Source organism: Oryctolagus cuniculus, chromosome 1 (assembly GCF_964237555.1).
Source record: "Oryctolagus cuniculus chromosome 1, mOryCun1.1, whole genome shotgun sequence".
NCBI classification, from domain to species: domain Eukaryota; kingdom Metazoa; phylum Chordata; class Mammalia; order Lagomorpha; family Leporidae; genus Oryctolagus; species Oryctolagus cuniculus.
The window spans coordinates 64,007,350-64,024,883 of record NC_091432.1 but is presented as its reverse complement, the minus strand read 5'-3'; the positions used below and the strand labels follow the sequence as shown (position 1 = coordinate 64,024,883).

The 17,534-nt window shown below is 63.1% G+C and overlaps 1 protein-coding gene across 5 annotated transcripts in view; it reads left to right on the top strand.

The window, feature by feature from the left end:
* Positions 1–14,490, top strand: part of PDE2A (phosphodiesterase 2A) — an 83,191-nt gene extending 68,701 nt beyond the window's left edge. For 3 of the 5 annotated variants that reach the window (XM_051851204.2, XM_051851218.2, XM_070074956.1), the window contains 25 exons: positions 2,357–2,416; positions 2,984–3,161; positions 3,379–3,431; positions 3,618–3,692; positions 3,792–3,833; positions 4,247–4,315; positions 4,529–4,659; positions 6,133–6,268; positions 6,780–6,819; positions 6,927–6,990; positions 7,349–7,421; positions 7,520–7,697; positions 7,926–8,038; positions 8,696–8,773; positions 9,451–9,573; positions 9,946–10,016; positions 10,294–10,416; positions 10,626–10,713; positions 10,944–10,991; positions 11,663–11,737; positions 11,830–11,929; positions 12,111–12,223; positions 12,603–12,641; positions 12,729–12,835; positions 13,137–14,490. In XM_051851204.2, the coding sequence (XP_051707164.2) occupies positions 2,357–2,416; positions 2,984–3,161; positions 3,379–3,431; positions 3,618–3,692; positions 3,792–3,833; positions 4,247–4,315; positions 4,529–4,659; positions 6,133–6,268; positions 6,780–6,819; positions 6,927–6,990; positions 7,349–7,421; positions 7,520–7,697; positions 7,926–8,038; positions 8,696–8,773; positions 9,451–9,573; positions 9,946–10,016; positions 10,294–10,416; positions 10,626–10,713; positions 10,944–10,991; positions 11,663–11,737; positions 11,830–11,929; positions 12,111–12,223; positions 12,603–12,641; positions 12,729–12,835; positions 13,137–13,347 (2,388 nt within the window). In that variant the 3' untranslated portion in view covers positions 13,348–14,490. The remainder of the gene's footprint in view (positions 1–2,356; positions 2,417–2,983; positions 3,162–3,378; positions 3,432–3,617; positions 3,693–3,791; positions 3,834–4,246; positions 4,316–4,528; positions 4,660–6,132; positions 6,269–6,779; positions 6,820–6,926; positions 6,991–7,348; positions 7,422–7,519; positions 7,698–7,925; positions 8,039–8,695; positions 8,774–9,450; positions 9,574–9,945; positions 10,017–10,293; positions 10,417–10,625; positions 10,714–10,943; positions 10,992–11,662; positions 11,738–11,829; positions 11,930–12,110; positions 12,224–12,602; positions 12,642–12,728; positions 12,836–13,136) is intronic. The other 2 variants (XM_051851208.2, XM_051851224.2) reach the window with 1 other exon arrangement.
* The last annotated feature ends 3,044 nt before the right edge of the window (positions 14,491–17,534 follow it).

The window sequence follows — 17,534 nt, the reverse complement described above, 5'->3', positions numbered from 1 at the left end:
ACCCATCACCTGAAAACCTGCTTCTCCATGCCCATGAGGTGCCAGCTACCGCATGCTAGGTGCGGGCAGCATAGAAGCGACCAAGACAGATAGACCAGCCAGACCCTGTTTTCACAGACCACACGGTCGGGAGGGTGGTCAACGGGGGAGCAAACGATGGCAAGTGCCAGCCAGGGAGCCTGTGAGAGGGAGCACAGGGCAGTGAGCTGAGCGCCGTCCGCGGAGCACGCTGTCCAGGTGCGGGGCTGGTGGCCGAGTGCTGGGCCTTTGCAGCTCCAGGCGCCTTGATTGCAGCTTCTTTGTTGGAAAGGCTTCGGCTCTGCTCTTTAATTCTGCGATAATAAGTCCCTTTGAGGAGTGGGCGGCCCTTGGTCCCTGGCATTTGACGCTTGACTGGTGCCCACTCTTCCTCCAGCTGTGCCAGCCACCGCTCCTTGCATCGGGATGGGCTGTGCGTGCCATTAGCCATTGAGGCTGGGGGAGTGACACCCTGTTGGACTCTTATCCTCTCAACAACCCCAGTGCCCGGGGCTAAGTGCTTCCCACCGGGCCCCAGATGCCTGTCCTGATTAGCAGGAGCGTGGGTGAGCAGAAAGCCGTGTGTGCGGGTGTGGGAGGGGATGTGTGTGTCTGCGGTGGGGCCGTGTATGAACTCGAATTTCCTGAGCTTTGCCTCTAGACGTGCGAGCCAGTGGATGTATGTGTGCAGCCTCCATGCATGAGTGAGGTGCGTGTGCGCGGGTGGGAGGTGGTGGTGGCTGAGGCTCTCCATGCGTGTGTGTGCGTGACTGTGCATGAGCTGGGTGGGTGTGCCAAGGCAGCCGAATGTGTGCTGGGGAGGGAGGACCCCATGGTTCCGTCCACTCCTTTAGCCTTTGCAAGCTCCCAGCTCTGGACCTGGGACACAGCTATTTTGGCAGCCCAGGAGCTTGGTGTCCCCCCAACCCTAGAGGGGTCCCAACCGTCCCTTTTCCTGAGGGACCCCAGTGTCTGGCAGTCACAGAAGGAGCCCTGCCCTGGGCTTAAGCTTCCACAGCCTCTTTGGCAGCCCAGGTCTCTTCCTGCGTCCAGTCCTGCTCCCTCCAGTTCACCCTGCACCCCGCAGACTGTAGGTATCACATACTAAAGTCTGCCACGGCTCCCCAGTACTCTCCGGCTACCGTCCAATTTCTCAGTGCAGCACTCGAGGCCCTCCCTCTGTGGCATCGTGGGCGCCAGCCCAGCCTGGTTCTCCTCCCGCCCCCAACATGCAGCACCCAGCAGCAGCACAGGCTCCTGCCTGCCAGGCCCCTCCCTCGCCATACTTCGGAGCCAATTCTAGAAGCCTCCCAGATGGCCTCCCCCTCCGAGCCCCCACGAGCTGCCCGCCCAGTCTACCCTCTCCTCCTTCCTCAGGTGTGGGGCCCCACGCCCCCACTCGTTCTACCCCAGCGAGACCTCAGGCTTCCTTCTCCATCTGCTCTAGTTGCTGCTGAGCCAGAGGGAACACCAGGGAGGGGACTCCGGCGCTGGCACGGTGGGGAGCCCTGCGCGTGGCGAGCGGCCCTGAGCAGGCCTGACCGGGAAGCTGGTGCCACATGCACGCGCGAGCTTTGCTGGCCAGGCCTGTGTGGGCCCTCGGCTGTCATTCCTCCCTGGATCGCCAAGCAGTGGGGGAGGGAACTTCACAGAGCCTGAAGGAGCCCTGGCGACAGCTCAGGGAATCCGGAGAGCGACAGGTTGATGGGGGTGGGGCGGGATAGCAAGAGAGAGGGAGGTATGGGCAGAGTGGGGCGGGAGTGGCAGGTGTTAACTCTGCCACTTCCTGCTCTGTGACATTGGGCTAGTCACTCTGCCTTTCTGGGCCTCAGCCCATGTGCAAGGTGGAAGCCGGCAACTCACAGGGGTGAGTAAGGCAAAGCATGCGTCAGCAGATCCAGCCACTCGCTCCCCACGGCCCTGCACAGGCAACCTGTTGGACTTCTTCCTTTATTCCAGACTTGGGGCAGTTCAGACCTTTACTCAGAAAGGGGTAGCTGGGAGGCCGAGGCTCTCACCACTGATTCTGTAATCATGGCCCAGCGGGCTGGGAGACGGAGGGGAGTCCAAGGCGCACCCTCCCCATGACACACCTGGACCATGCTGTTGACAGGATAGTGAATGAAAGGCAGACAAAGGAGTTTCACGTGTTGGGATCAGTCCTAGAAGGCTTCCTGCAGGAGGGGGCTTTTTCTAGGAGCCACTTTCATGGTTAGAAGGATGGGCTTGCCACTGGGGCCCACATGGTAGGGTGTGTATGTGCTGGCAGGGTCCCTGTACACGGGGTCACGGGGCCAGGCACTGGGAGAGGGCACAGTAGCTTCTCCCGTCCCTCCAGGTGCACTGCGGCCAGCTGAGTGACAGCGAGGAGTGGAGCCTGCAGGCAGTGGAGAAGCATGTGAGTGGGGGAGGGCCACGGGAGGCTGGGGGCTGCTGAAGGCCCTCACAGCAGCCGGGGTGGGACAGTGACCTGGTCAGGGAGTGGACAGACCAGGCTCCAGTGCCGGCTCCACCGCCTCTGAGCTGTGACCTCCAGAGAGTGATTAAACCCGGCTGAGCCTCAATTTCACATCTGAAAGTGAGGGTGACAACGGCACCCAGCCGCCTAGGGTAGTAGAGAGGGAAGACGGCCAAAACCTTGCCGATAGGTAGGAAGAACTAATGCTACCGAGCCTTGTTCCTGCCTGCGATTCCGTGATTTTGTGACTTTAGCAAGGACCACCACTCCCCATGGGGAAATAGAGAAATCAGATCGGGGCCTGTCTTGGAAGATTCCGGGAGCTAGGGTGGAGGCAGAGCTGGGGCTTAGCTGTTCAGGGCAGAGAGACGCCACAGCGCAGCGGGAGCCGGCAGGAGGGAGGAGCGCCCAGGTCTGTGTTCAGGACCAGGATGGGGCGAAGGACACGCGGCTGGGAGAATGGCCAGGGTGGGGCAAGTGATACAAGGCCCTCCTGGCCCACCCCAGACCCTGGTGGCTCTGCGGAGGATGCGCGCCCTGCAGCAGCGCGGGCTTGGCCAGGCCCCCGGAACCGGAGCCGGAGCCGGAGCCGGAGCGGTCCAGAACACCCCGGTGGAGGCGGCAGAAGACCAGCAGGGCGGGGCAGCCTACACCGACCACGACCGGAAGATCCTGCACCTGTGCGGTGAGGGCCTTGCCGCGGCGGACCCACCCGAGGGGGTGGGGCGAGGTTGAGCCTGGGGGAGGGGCCAGCGGGTGGGCGGAGCTTGAGCGTGTTCTCTGCCCTGCTGAGACCCCCGGAGGCTCCGCCGGAGCCCTGGGGGAAACGGGCGTGGATGGCGCTGCGGGGACCGGGCCTCCCGGCCGGGGGAACACCTTCTGACCCGCGCTCTGCCTTGCAGGGGAGCTCTACGATCCGGACGCCGCTTCCTTGCAGCTCAAAGTCCTTCAATACGTGAGTCCTCGGCCCTCCCACCCGCCTCCCTGCCGAGTTTCTGCAGGGGCCGGCGGGCAGATTCCCCACAGGCCACCCGTCCCCTTCTCCTCCTCCGCATGAAGAGTCTCCGAGAGGCGAGGGGAGAGTGGAGGTGACCCCAGAGCCGCGACAGCCCCTCACCCTGGCCCTCCCTCCCCCCCGCAGCTGCAGCAGGAGACCCAGGCAGCTCACTGCTGCCTCCTGCTGGTGTCGGAGGACAACCTCCAGCTCTCCTGCAAGGTGAGGGCCCCGGTCCACTGAGGGGTGTGCGGGAGACCAGGGTGTCGGAGGGAAAAGTCTTGCCTTGCCTTTAATTGGCCCGGCCCCTCCGTCCCTCAGGTTATCGGCGACAAAGTGCTGGGGGAAGAAATCAGCTTCCCGGTGAGTCCCGCAACGGCTGTGGTTGGAGTCAGCAGGGGCTTTAAGGCCGGCTGGGCACTCCAGGGATCTGCCCCGGACGGGATCCTCTGGACTCTCTTGGAATCTGATGGAATTATCTGGGTCTTGGGTTCCGAGGGGTCCCAGCCTCTCGTGCTCAGTATGGGTTAGGAGAACTCTCTTACCGCAGGAGGAGGGAGTGCCTTTGAGATCAGTGAGGGTCCTGGGAGCCTGCGCCCCCCCCCCCCGCCCTGTCAGGGAAGACTCTCAACTCCCCTTTCTTCTCTCGCCGCTCACCCACCCGCCCTTTGGACTAACTGCAGAGTTGCTTGGGACTTGCAGACTTGGGGTGAGAATGGGTTGGGTTGAGACCCCGGGACACTGGGGCCCTGACTCAGCCTCTGCTTGCTCCCCAGTTGACGACAGGCCGCCTGGGCCAGGTGGTGCAAGACAAGAAGTCCATCCAGCTGGAGGACCTCCCCTCTGTAAGCCATGGCCCGGGGACAGGGCACACTCTGCTGCCCAGCCCCCAGAGCCAGGGTCTCTGGGACAGGGCAGCCTAGGGATGGGGAAGGGACTTCTACCACTTCATCCCCATACTGAGTCCTCTGAGCTGCCTGGCGCAGAATGGGGGGTGGGGGTATGGGGGTGCATGCCCCGTCCCCGCCTTCCCTGCCCTGACTGCCTCCCCTCTGCAGGAGGATGTGCAGCAGCTGCAAAGCATGTTGGGCTGTGAGGTGCAGACCATGCTCTGTGTCCCTGTCATCAGCCGGGCCACTGACCAGGTGGTGGCCTTGGCCTGCGCCTTCAACAAGCTGGGAGGAGCCTTGTAAGTCCCGGTGGGGTGAATGCGGGTTAGGAGCTGCTTGGCTGAGTCTGAGTGTGGGGAGAGGCTGGGGGGAACCGGGTGTGAGGGCCTGGAGCTCCCGCAGCAGCGGGAGGAGACTGGAGAGGGGTCACAGGCCCAGGCCGAGACCCGGGAGCCATAGGTTTGAGCAGCAGGGGCTGTTGGCCTGTGGCGCTGCAGGCAGTCGGGTGGCCTGGGATAGTGAAGGCAGGGCCAGGCAGAGCCAGCTGAGGCAGGGACATCGTGGCATTTGGAAGTGGCAGGTGCTTGGTGGAGGGAATGTTAGACTGCCTGGTGAGCTTACACGGAGCACGTCATGTGTGCGTTCCAGTGCGGGCTGTTTGGCTTTAGGAAGGCCTTTGGGGAGGGGAGTGCAGAGTGTGTGTGGGGGGGAGTCCCATGGGGGGCTGAGACCTCTGGTGGCTGTCTCTGGGATGGCCCCTGACCTGGAGGAGAGGTTGTATCCTAGGAAACCCAGGTGGGGTCAGCTCTGTTAGGGAGGGTTGACGGCGCGAGCACCTGTCGGAGCTCAGCAAAGCAGCCAGAAAGCAGGGGCTCCCGAATCCCCTCGATGGGCGTGGGATGGCGCTGCTGGCAGGGCTGGGGTGGACTCAGTAAGACGCTTAGCAAATGCCTCCCTGTTTCCAGGCTTGGCCATGAGGTGGGGTGGCTCTGTCCTGGCCCTGCCTTCAAGGACTGGAGTTCATTTTCAGGGCTAGCAGGAGGAAGGCCCAGGGAACGAGGTGCTGTGAAAGAGCCCAGGTTTCTCTGAGAAAGGCGAGGATCCGGGTGTGGCCCAGCTGAGAGACGCCCAAGGGGAGCCATGACGGGAGGGGGCCAGGCCGAGTGCCCGGCGCATAGACCTGGGCCGTGGCTTCGGGGTCCAGACCTGAATGACTGAGCAGCAAGTGCGAATGAGGGGCTACCTGGCAGGGAGGCAGCCAGAGAGGGAAATCTGGGTGCAGAGGCAGGCCCCCGGCTCCCCCCGCCCCACTGGTCTCCCCAGCCCCAAGCAGCTTTCTGGTGACAGGTCAGTTGGTGGCCAGGCCGAATGACCTCAGCAGGACTGGGGGACGAGCTTGTCAGGTGGGTGCTGGCTCCAGACCACTCCAGCCCTACTTTGAGATTTGTGCAGCCACCAGAGCAGGCCCAGACAGGGACAGCGGAGCGTGACAGGCAGGGCAGTGCCACAGCCCCTTCCTGAGGCTGGGGGAGGGGGGGTTGGTACCAGCGGAAGAGCAGGCCACCCCGCTGTAGTTTGAGGAGGGCAGCTTTGAGAGGCAGCAGTCTAAGGAGGAAAACACATTTTGGCCTGAGGAGCCCTGGAGCTCTGAGCAGAAGCTTTAGCAGCGAGGAGGGGGAATTAGAATCAGCTGGTGGGTAGCCCAGTGGGCTCCGTGGAGGAATGGAAATTAGGAGATGGAGAGAGAAGCCCACCTCTCCCTCTCTCCCCAGTGACCCCGCATGCCCCGCCTGCAGGTTCACGGAGCAGGATGAGCAGGTGATCCAACACTGCTTCCACTACACGGGCACAGTGCTCACCAGCACCCTGGCCTTCCAGAAGGAGCAGAAGCTCAAGTGCGAGTGCCAGGTGAGCCACCCACCCCCGCGCCTTCCTCCGGGACCCACTTGCCAGCTCTCAGCTCCACAAGGGAAAGGACCCTGCCCTGTGGTAACCTGAAAGCCTCCCGGGAGGGAGGGCCATAGTTCCTGGGCCCCCAGCCACTGGCTACAGGCACTGTGTCTTATCGCCCTCTAGTGTTAAGTATGAGCACTACAGCAAGGGCTGGGCTGCTGGAGCTGGTGGTGGACTTCCAAAAATTCATGGAAAATGGAATTGTTTATTGTGGTGCAAAACGTAGAAATCCATACCAAGACTTTTCATAGTATGCATTTCCATGAACCTCTTGAATACCTCTAATATGCTCACATTTTAATTTTTTTGGCACCAAGACAACCTTTTAATTCCATTTTCCATGAAGTTTTGGAAGGACTCGTTTCTGAGAGGTAGGAGATTCTGGCCCCCCCCCTTAGAGGCCAGGTGATGTAATCAGACACTGCCAGTTTCCAGCCACCTGTAATCCTCACTTCTCCCCTTCTAGGCTCTTCTTCAAGTGGCTAAGAACCTCTTCACTCACCTGGGTGAGTGCTCCCTGCCCCTCCACGCCTGGCTGCAGGGGTGGGTGTGGGGCCCGGCCTGGGCACTCCAGCCTGGTCTCACCACTGCCCCGTGCTTGTGCCTCCCGCAGACGACGTCTCTGTCCTGCTCCAGGAGATCATCACAGAGGCCAGGAACCTCAGCAATGCCGAGATGTGAGTGATCCACGCAGGCATGGGGCGAGGGGACCCTGGCCTCCTGCCTCATCACCTCCTTCCCCCTGCCTTCTTGGGGGGCCCTGCCACCTTGGGCGTGAGCCTTTCTTTCCTGCCATCTCCCTGTGTGCGCCACTCACAGCAGAGCCAAAGCTGACTTTGCTTGCCCTGGGTGCCCGGTTCCAGACACGGGCCTGGCACTTAGTAGGGGGTACCCACCCTCAAATCGTCTGAATGGATGAGTGCCGTGGTCAGTCAGCTCTGAGGACAGGGCTCTGATGCAGCCTCGGATCGGAAGTGGGAGGTGGCGAGAGGGGGATGTCAGTGCCCGGCAACCCTCACCCCTGCTTCTCCACAGCTGCTCAGTGTTCCTGCTGGATCAGAACGAGCTAGTGGCCAAGGTGTTCGACGGGGGCGTGGTGGATGACGAGGTGAGGGCGTGTGTCGCGCGGGCTGCGCGGGAGTCCGCAGAGGGCGCTGGGAAGCGGCGCCACCAACTTCCTCTCTGCTGCTCCCCGGCCCCCGGCAGAGCTATGAGATCCGGATCCCGGCAGACCAGGGCATCGCGGGCCACGTGGCGACCACGGGCCAGATCCTGAACATCCCAGACGCCTATGCCCACCCGCTCTTCTACCGCGGCGTGGACGACAGCACCGGCTTCCGCACGCGCAACATCCTCTGCTTCCCCATCAAGAACGAGAACCAGGGTGCGGACTCACAGCCAAGGGGCGGAGGGGCGGGGCCCTGGAGGAGTGGGGCTTGGCTGAGCGGGGCGTGGCCCCAGTGGGGCGTGGCCCCAGTGGGGCGTGGTGGGGGGCTGGGCTGAGCTGGTTGAGGCTTAGCGCAACCGACCAACCCTTCCGGCCGCCTGGGGCTGGAGGCTGGTCCCCGCCAGACCCTTCCAGCGGCTGTTCGTTTCCCCGCCCCTTCCTCAGAGGTCATCGGTGTGGCTGAGCTGGTGAACAAGATCAATGGGCCTTGGTTCAGCAAGTTCGACGAGGACCTGGCCACGGCGTTCTCCATCTACTGCGGCATCAGCATCGCGCATGTGAGGGGGCTCAGGGGATGGCCGGGACCCTCTGTTCTGCCCTGTCCTGTCAGTCTGTTCCCCTGGGCTGGGACCTGGGGTGCTGCTGCTGGGTGCCGTGCTGCCTTCCGGGCCTGCTGGCCCTCTCTGGGCTCAGTTTCCCATCTGAAGAATGGGGGTGCTGTTCCTGCCCTGTCCACTCAGCTTCCCAGGACCGTGGGGAACCCCAGCTGCAAAAGCAGCCTCCTTCTCCGAAAGCAGCCCCCACCCAAGCTCCTGGTCAGCTTCCTTTTGGAAAACGTTGGGTCTTTGTGTCCCGGCCTGCTGGCAGCTCTGGCCAGGGAATCCAGCCCAAGGTCCCTGCCCCCATCCCCTAGCCTCCACTCCTCTTTCCCTGCCGTGGGCCTGAGGCTCCACTGCTGAAGACTGGTCAGGTTCTGGAGGGCTGCAGAGAGCCCGAGCAAATGCTAAGAAGGCTGGGGAGGCGCAACGGGGAGTCTGGGCAATGAGGGAGGGTGGCAGGGGGCTGTACTCTGGGCTGGAGCTTGGAGGGTCAGACTGGGGCCAGAACAATGGGACAGGAAGGGGGTTTCCATCGGCCCCCTCGTCCAGTCCTGGACATCGCTAAGGAGTCACAGCCAGCTTGCCTGAGCCCCACCTCCCCCTCTTTCCCCCCAGTCACTCCTATACAAAAAAGTGAATGAAGCCCAGTACCGCAGCCACCTGGCCAACGAGATGATGATGTACCACATGAAGGTGAGGCTTGCGCTCCTTCCTGTCCTCCTCAGGGTCTCAGCCCCCCGCTTTGATCCCCCCCCCCCAGGATGAGGAGGTAAGCCAGGCAACACCTAGCAGCCAGCCCCTCTGCCACCCACCCCCAGGCCAGGGAAGAGTTTGCCTCTGCCACGTGTTCCCCGTGTCTGGGGCACGCGCCCCACCTGGCAATTGTTGATGGCGGGGAGCTTCCCTGGCCTTGTCCTTCCTGCTGCGTGGGCAGGCAGTCCTCACCGCTGATACTCAGTGCCATCCCCAGACCTGGGACAGACACGCTGCTCCGGGCCTTCCTTAGCCCAGAGTATGTGACGTCATGGGACACTTCCTCTCAGCCGTGTGCAAAGAAAGGGTCCTGGCCCCTGTGGTTGGATCCAAGCTGCCGTGGGAAGGACTGAGGGGAGAACTGGGACAATGCCTGCACGAAGCAACGCGAGAGTTAGAGGCTTCCGTGCTTTGGGGATGTCACGGATAAAGGGTGGGCACAGGTGGGGAGGCAGAGTAGGTGCCCTGCAGAGGGGTTGGGGATGTGGGGGCATCTCCTGCCTGGTGGCCGCCCAGGGAGCAGGTGTGGTGCACTCTGGGTGAGGGACCCCTCCCCTGTGGGAATTGGAGTGAGGGGGAAGTGGCTGTCCTCTGAGGCCCTGGCCGGTCCCCTCCAGGTCTCTGATGACGAATACACCAAACTTCTCCACGACGGCATCCAGCCTGTGGCCTCCATTGACTCCAACTTCGCCAACTTCACCTACACCCCTCGCTCACTGCCGGAAGACGACACTTCCATGGTGAGCCCGCCTCCCTCCACCCAACCAGGGAGGCAGGGGCCAGGGGGCCAGGGGCTTGGGGTGGATGTCAGAGTCATCAAAGAAAGCTGGGCGGCTCCCGCAGGGTGGAGGGGGCCCTGGGGCTGTGGCGCCCGGGCCTGGCTGCACCATCACCAAGGGCTGGCCCAGGCACCTGACCTCAGGGTCTGTACCCTCTCTCTGTTTGTTAAAGGGATTTTTGTGAGCTGAGTTCCCAGGTTCTTAGTGCTTGGATCCCTTAGCTTTCTGCACCTCCATGGCTCTGGGAGTGCATGGTCCAAGGGATTTGGAGGTTAAGACTCATGAGTGCATGGCTTCAGACAGGCCCTCTGTGACCTCCTTCTCCCACTGCAGGCCATCCTGAGCATGCTACAGGACATGAATTTCATCAACAACTACAAAATCGACTGCCCCACGCTGGCCCGGTGTGTGCCCCAGCCCCTACCCTGCTCCGTCTCTGCCGCCCTCTGCCTTCTGCTCTCGCCTCTACCGTGTCCTCACTGCTGGGGAGGGGTCTCTCTGATGCCGGCTAGGCCAGGCCTGGTCTTGTGGGGAGTGGGGTGGGTCCGTGAACGAGAGGCAATTCCCAGCCCCGGAGATGGTGAAGAAAGAGGGGCAAGAAGCGGGGTGAGGCAGAGCCTGCAGGGCTTCCTGGAGGCGGGAGGCTGAGGCCCCCACCGTGCTGCGCTCTGCCGGCTGCAGGTTCTGTTTGATGGTGAAGAAGGGCTACCGGGATCCCCCCTACCACAACTGGATGCACGCCTTTTCCGTCTCACACTTCTGCTACCTGCTCTACAAGAACCTGGAGCTCACCAACTACCTCGAGTGAGTGCCTGCGGGCCTCGTACAGTCAGCCCAGGTCCCAGGTGGCACTTGCTGGTGCTCACACGGCCAGTGAGTGCTGGGCCTGATCAAACCTGGGACTGCCGGACTCCAAACCAGGGCGCCTTGCCAGGAGGGGGAGCCAGGCGTCCCAAGGGGGTGCCTGGCCCTCCCCTGGCACTGGGGGCTGACCTCTTTCTCCACCCAACCAGGGACATCGAGATCTTTGCCTTGTTTATCTCCTGCATGTGTCATGACCTGGACCACAGAGGCACGAACAACTCCTTCCAGGTGGCCTCGGTGAGACCCTGTCTCGCTCAGTGGCGGGAAGGGGGGACCCTCCCCGGGGTGTCCTCCCAGCTTGAGCAGAGGTGGGAGCCCTGAGCCCAGGAGCCAGATTTAGAGACAGCGGGAGGTCCTCCCTCAGAGGAGAGGGGAGGGGCAGGAGGGAACAGCAGGGCTGAGCCCTGCTCAGAGGGTACCTGGCTTCAGACGTGGGGAGTGATGGGAGCTTCCTTGGGCTTTTCCAGAAATCTGTGCTGGCTGCACTCTACAGCTCCGAGGGCTCAGTCATGGAGGTACTGACCCCCCGCCCCCACCCCGGGCAGCCCCCTGCCCCCAAACTCGAGATGGGCTCTGCTCCCGCCACACTCAGCTCTGCCTTAGATGGTTTGGTTTGGGTCTGCCCACCCCACCTAGGGGGCTCCCTGGGGCAGACGGGAGATCTGAGACACCTCTGGGCCCCCTGCACTTGGCATGGAGTTGGGGTTTCCAAAGTCACCTGGCTTCGCCCCCAACTCCCTGCAAAGGCTGCCCTGGTCACACCCCCCAGAGACACGGCACTGTCTCCTGGGACGCCTGGTGGCAGCACCGGCTCTGCCCTCTGTCCCTCTGAGGCGCCTGCTGCTCCTTCTCCGAGTGACAGCCCTTCAGGCCCAGAGACAGGGCCCTGCCCTCGCCTCCTCACCACCTTCCCTTGTCGGCAAATAAGCATTTTCTGCATGAATTAGCGTCTAGGGCACCAGGATTATTTCACAGTTCCTCCTGCTGGCGACACCCTCGGAGCCTACCTCGGTGGGCCCCTCTGAGTGACAGCTGAGGAGTCTCAGGCTCAGAGCTGGCCAGGGCGTAGAGGGACTTGGGCCCTCTCACTCCCCTTTCTAGCTGCTCTGCCGAGCCAGGGGGCTGGGGTCGGGGAGAGGGGAGCGCCTGTGCCCCAGCCGGGCCCCCGAAACTCCTGTCCCTGCAGAGGCACCACTTTGCCCAGGCCATCGCCATCCTCAACACCCATGGCTGCAACATCTTCGACCACTTTTCCCGGAAGGTGATGGGGCCAGGTGTAGGGGTGCGGGGAGGGCACTGGGAGTGCACCCAGGGCGGTAGGAGGCCGTGACGCCCCTGCCCCGCCCACCACAGGACTATCAGCGCATGCTGGACCTGATGCGCGACATCATCTTGGCCACAGACCTGGCCCACCACCTCCGCATCTTCAAGGACCTGCAGAAGATGGCCGAAGGTGGCCGCTGCCAGCCCTGGCCTCAGGGCTGGGGAGGGGCCCTGGGGGGAAGGGTTCGGGCCCATCCCCCTCCAGCATCCACCACCCCTCTGGGAAGGGAGGCCACTCCGGGCCCCTGGGCTCCCATCTGGAGGGCTCGGTTTGCTGGGTCCCCTCCTTGACCCCCTGCTCCCGCCGACAGTGGGCTATGACCGAACCAACAAACAGCACCACAGACTCCTCCTCTGCCTCCTGATGACCTCCTGCGACCTCTCTGACCAGACCAAGGGCTGGAAGACCACGAGGAAGATCGCCGTACGTGCCCTGCCTCCCTGCCCCGCTCAGTGTGGCCCCCTGCAGCCTGGGTGCCCTTTCTGGGCTGCGCTCAGCTGGGCCGTGTTTTGGGGAGACAGAGACCTAGACAATGTCAGGGAGACAGGCAGAGAGATGCAGAGAGCCGTGCAGGCTTACCCGGGGCCACACAGCACGTCCCTGGCTGCTGGCAGGTGGCCAGAGGCCAGCCACCGCCCCCTGTCTGGGACCATCACGCTCCCAGGCTGGGACTGACGAGAACAGGCCCTGAGGAAGCGGAGAGTCACTGGGCCTCGGTCAGCTCCCCTGGGAAATGGGCTGCCAGAGGCACACGGGTGGGTGGCTTCTACCCACGGGCTGTGCTGACACTGTTGCCTTTCAGGAGCTGATCTACAAAGAATTCTTCTCCCAGGGAGACTTGGTATGTGTGGGGTGGCCTCGGGGTGACCAGGTTGGGCCTGGGTTTCTGATGGACACGAGGGGCAGGCCTGATGACTTGTGTCCGCAGGAGAAGGCCATGGGCAACAGGCCCATGGAGATGATGGACCGAGAGAAGGCCTACATCCCTGAGCTGCAGATCAGCTTCATGGAGCACATCGCAATGCCCATCTACAAGTGAGTGATGGCGCAGGCCGGCTGGGGACTCTGCCTGAAGGGCTGGGGCTGGCCGGGCAGGGCCCACTCTGGACGTCATGGCACCGGGCCACCACTTGCCCCTGGGTGCAGCCGCCTCCTGCTTTGCCCCTGCATGGGCCCTTGACTTCCCCCTCGGCCCCAGTGGAATGAGATGCTCGTTCTTTCTTTGTGGCCAGTCCTGCGCCCCACGTTCCTGGGCATGCTCTGTGCAGGCTGTGGTCCCAGTCCCTCTACTGCCCACAATCCCATCTCTGACCTCTGCCCCCGCCCCCCCACCCAGGCTGCTGCAGGACCTGTTCCCCAAGGCAGCAGAGCTGTACGAGCGCGTGGCCTCAAACCGTGAGCACTGGACCAAGGTGTCCCACAAGTTCACCATCCGCGGCCTCCCCAGCAACAACTCGCTGGACTTCCTGGATGAGGAGTACGAGGTGCCTGGGCTGGACGGCACCAGGGCCCCCGTCAATGGCTGCTGCAGCCTTGACACCGAGTGATGCCCTCCAGGGCGCCCCTCTGCCCGGTTCTCTCCCCACAGCCCCTCACCGGCCTGGCCAGAGGCACCGGGAACCAGAGCCATGGTCCTAGGTTCCAGACCGGGACCTCGCGTGTGACCCTGGGCGGGCCCTGGCCTCCCTGGGCCTCGCTTTCTCATCCGTAGAACGGAAGCAAGGCTCTGTCCTTGCCAGGACTCTGCGATCCGTCCTGCAAGAGCGCAGGGCTGCCCCGGGAGCACTGGGCCCCTCTCTGGCCACGCCCGGGCAGGTCCTCCCCAGGCCACTTCCTCCAGGCAGCCTGGGTGGTTCTCTGTGTGCCCTTTTCCCATCACTCGATTTGTGCCCTTTCTCCCTGGGGGTCTCCAGGGTCCTCCAGGAAGGGGAAGGTGGGAAACAGAGGGTGGGGCTCACTCTGCTGGAGGACTCGAATTAGCCATGGGGTGGAAATGCCCCCTGAGGGCCCCCACGAGACTTCTGATGGGGTTTGGGACCTGGGGCATACTGGGGCCCCAGGAGGAAGCTGCCAGAGGGGCAGCTCCGTGCTCTGGGGGCTCAGGAAGACAGCAGGGTGGGAGTGACATGGCAGAAGGATCCCTCGCTGGTCAGCTATGTTGCTGCCTGGCTGTGTGACCCTGGGCCAGTCCCTTCCCCTGTCTGGGTGACAGAAGAGGGTAAGACAGGCCATTCCCGAAGGTCTTTTTAGATCCAAGTGTCCACAGCTCTGTGGGGTCCCAGCAGAGGCTACGAGTGTCTCTGGCACCCTTGGGCACAGAGAGCCCACCCCTGAGTCCCTCAGTGGCCCCTGAGGGTCCCCCCTTGGTCCAAGCCTCCCTGACTCCTGCAGCCAGAGAGGGACCTGGCTCAGCCCTGGCAGGGTTTCCTTCCTCTTCAAGGCCATATACGCCTGTGCCCGGGGGGCTGGGGAGACCCCATAGGGCTGGGCGACCTTTGTCAGCCCGGCCGCTGGCTTCTCTCTTCTCTGTTGTGTCCTGTGCGTGTCGTGGGGTGGGGGAGGGGCCACCTGCCTTACCTATTCTGAGTTGCCTTTAGAGATGCGTTTTTCTAGGACTCTGTGCAACTGTCGTATGTGGTCCCGTGGGCTGACCGCTTTGTACATGAGAATAAATCTATTTCTTTCTACCAGCCCTCCCCCACTGCACTGTTTGGAGACTGTGCGTGCCGGGGAGGACAGAACCGGAAGAGGCCAATGCCCTTGGGAACTCCGTGGCCAAGGAAGTCCCTGGCCTGGTGCCCAGCCCTTTTTCTGAGGAAGCACAGATCCCCCCAGGGGTACTGTCTGGGGCTGCCGTAGGCAGGGTGGAGGGGGCCAGGGATGGAGCAGTGGGAGGACATGTTGACTGGCAGAGGCTTTGGACTGGAGGTTGAAGCCATCAGAGAGGCTGCCTGGAGGCAGTGGCCTAGAACTCGTTCTAGTGTGCTGGCGGCCCTGTTGACACATGTCTACACAGCCAGGGCCTGGGCCTGGGCCTCTGAACCTCTCCAAGGGATGCCTGTGTGTATCCGCATAAGCCCCGTGTCCTGGTTTCTCTGAGGCCTGCCAGAGGAGCGGCCCCGCCTTGGGCTCCACCCCAGACGCACCTGGCTGGTGTCAGGAGTTAGTGTCCTGCCTTCCTGGCAGTGAGAATGTTTGCCTCTGTGCGGAGAGGGAGGGGAGCTTCCCCAGAAGGGGCAGGTGGGATAGCCCGACGGGCGAGGTCCCAGGCCCTGTGCCCAGCTGCCTGCACCCCTCCTGCCTCCTCTCCCTGCACACTTCTCTCTGGCCAGTACAGGTCGATGAGTGAAGGTGGGCACTGGGGTCACCTTTCTTGCGGGGAAGGCAGGCAGAGAGGAGACAGACAGGGCCATTGTGTGACCCCCTGCACCCCAGCAGTGCCCCTGGGATGCCAGCTGTGCCTCCCGCCTGCCTGTGCCCTGCCCACCAGCCTGCTGGGGTTCACAGCTCACTCCTCCGGCTGCATGGTCTCAGGCCCCTGCCCTGCCTAGCCCTGCCTTGGGCACCCCCAAGCTGTCTGCAACCTCTCTCAGCACAGCCCCCAGGCCTGGCCAGGGGCCCCCAGCAGGGCTGGGGTCAGGTCCTGGTTCAAAGCCGACAGGAGATAGCTATTCTGATGGTGCCCAGCCAACACCGGGGTCAGTATGGGCTGGTATAGCTGCTCTTCTGCCTGTGACCCCTCAGCCTGCACTTGCACGTGGGTGCGCATGCGTGTCTCTGGGTGTCCTTCATCCTCAAGCCTTAGGGCAAATAGGAAGTGCACCTGGTGTAAACCCTAGGGGCTTTGCTGCCTCCCCCCTCCCCCCCATAGGCTGCTTGCCCACAGCTCTGCCTTCCTTTGAGGCCCATGTGTCACATCCCTCCAAGTCATCAAATTGAGTGAACGACCCACTGTCCCCTCGTGCATACGGGACCCTGTGCTGAGGCCTGGAGCTAGCTTTGTCCTTGACCTGGGTCTGGAGGGTCCCAGCTTGGCTGGGGAGACAGACCCAATCTCAGACGCAGCCGCAGCAGCGCCATGGGACATGTGGCCGTGGGGCTTCAGGCAGGCAGGCTACAGGGAGGTTTGCAAGATGTCAGGCATTGTTTTCCTGCAGGCAAAAGGAACAGACACTCCTGGTGGAAGAAACTGCTCCTCTAAAGGCCCAGAGCAGGGAAGGGACCGGCCCTGGAGGCTGGGCAGTTGGGGTGGGAGAGATAAGGCCCGGGCATGAAGGGCCCGAGTGCCAGCCCATGGCACTGTTCTGCAGGCCGGGCTGTCAGCAGGAGAGGGAGGGGGCTTGGGTGTGCCTTCTGGACGGGTCCTTCCAAGGGGAGGCCGTGAGCGCCTTCATCTGTAGGTGATGCTTGGTGCCCTGGGCTGGACCTGGGTGTGGTGTCCAGTGGGATGGGGTGCAGAGAGAGGGCTGGGAGGTGCCCCGGAAGGCGGGGTCCATGCCATCCCGTGAGGAGCCCTGGACAGGAATGAGGCAAGCTGGTGTCTGGGGATGTAGGGGAGGGGCAGGGAGGGCAGGGTGGAGGGCTCTGCCTCCCGCAGCCCTCAGGGAGCACAGCCTTGGTCCCATTGGCCCCTGGTTGCTGCCCGGCCCTCTCAATGCAGTGGTTCTGTTCCACATCTTATTGAACTCTCAGCGATTCTGGCCGGGTAGACACAATTAGTCCATTCTGCAGCAGGACCCGAGGCTCCAGGTGCTCAGGAGGACAGGGCTTCCATTTGCAGGCTCCGTGGGACTGTCATGGACTGCAGGGGTGGCGAGCAAGTGGGGTTGGCCCCAGAGGCAGAGTGGGCATCAGTTGTGTGCGTGTGCATACATGTGTGCATGTGTGCGAGTGCATGTGTGTGGCTTGTGAGCAGCCCACGGCCACTAGGTGGCGCCCCACAACCACTGTCCTTGCCTCCCCTGAGGTCAGAGAATGGGGTGGCGGCTGACCCACTCGCACGTGCCCCTCTCCCACACACCCCACAGTGGTCTCTGCCTCACTCAGGCATGACCAGCGTGGGCTGTTGGTGTCCTATGCTCTCTACAGAGCCCCCAGGGAGAGCGGGCAGTTTCTGGGGACCCCTTGCCTACAGCTGTTCTCTATCTGGGACTCAGGATCATCAGCTCCACTTGAGACCCGTGTCCCCTGGGGTGTCTACCTGCTGAGTGGTCTCCCTCTGCAGAGAGATCCCTGGGGAGGCAAGGTGCGTGGGGTGGGCAGCGCTGAGGCCTCCTGCTTGACACCCAATCCAGCTTCCTCCGCAGGGCAGGGGCATTCCGGAGAGCAGTGCAAGGCTCATCCCGGGCTGCTGGGGCGGGGGAGGCCAGGGCGCAGTGCTGTCTTGCAGTTGGATGGGGAGGGCGCAGTAGGGGTGAGGGCACCGAAGATCAGCCTGGAAATCAGGTTTGGAGGGGAGGAGGTGCAGGCGCTGTGGCCAAGGCCTCAGCCTGTCCTCACTGCTGAGCCACCCAGGGCTCAGTTCCCTTGAGACAGGTAGGGTTCTGGGTACGCGGGCGGGGAGGGAGTCAAAGAGGGCAGGAGGTGGCCGTGGGGTGGGAGTGGGTGGGGAGAGAGCACCTTCACAGCTCCCCGCAGTCTCCTGGGAGGGTGCGGCCCAGGGAGGCAAAGGACAGGTGCTGGGCCCTCAAAGCCAGCGGGGCAGCCACTGCCGCCTGGGAAAGGGGAGCACCAG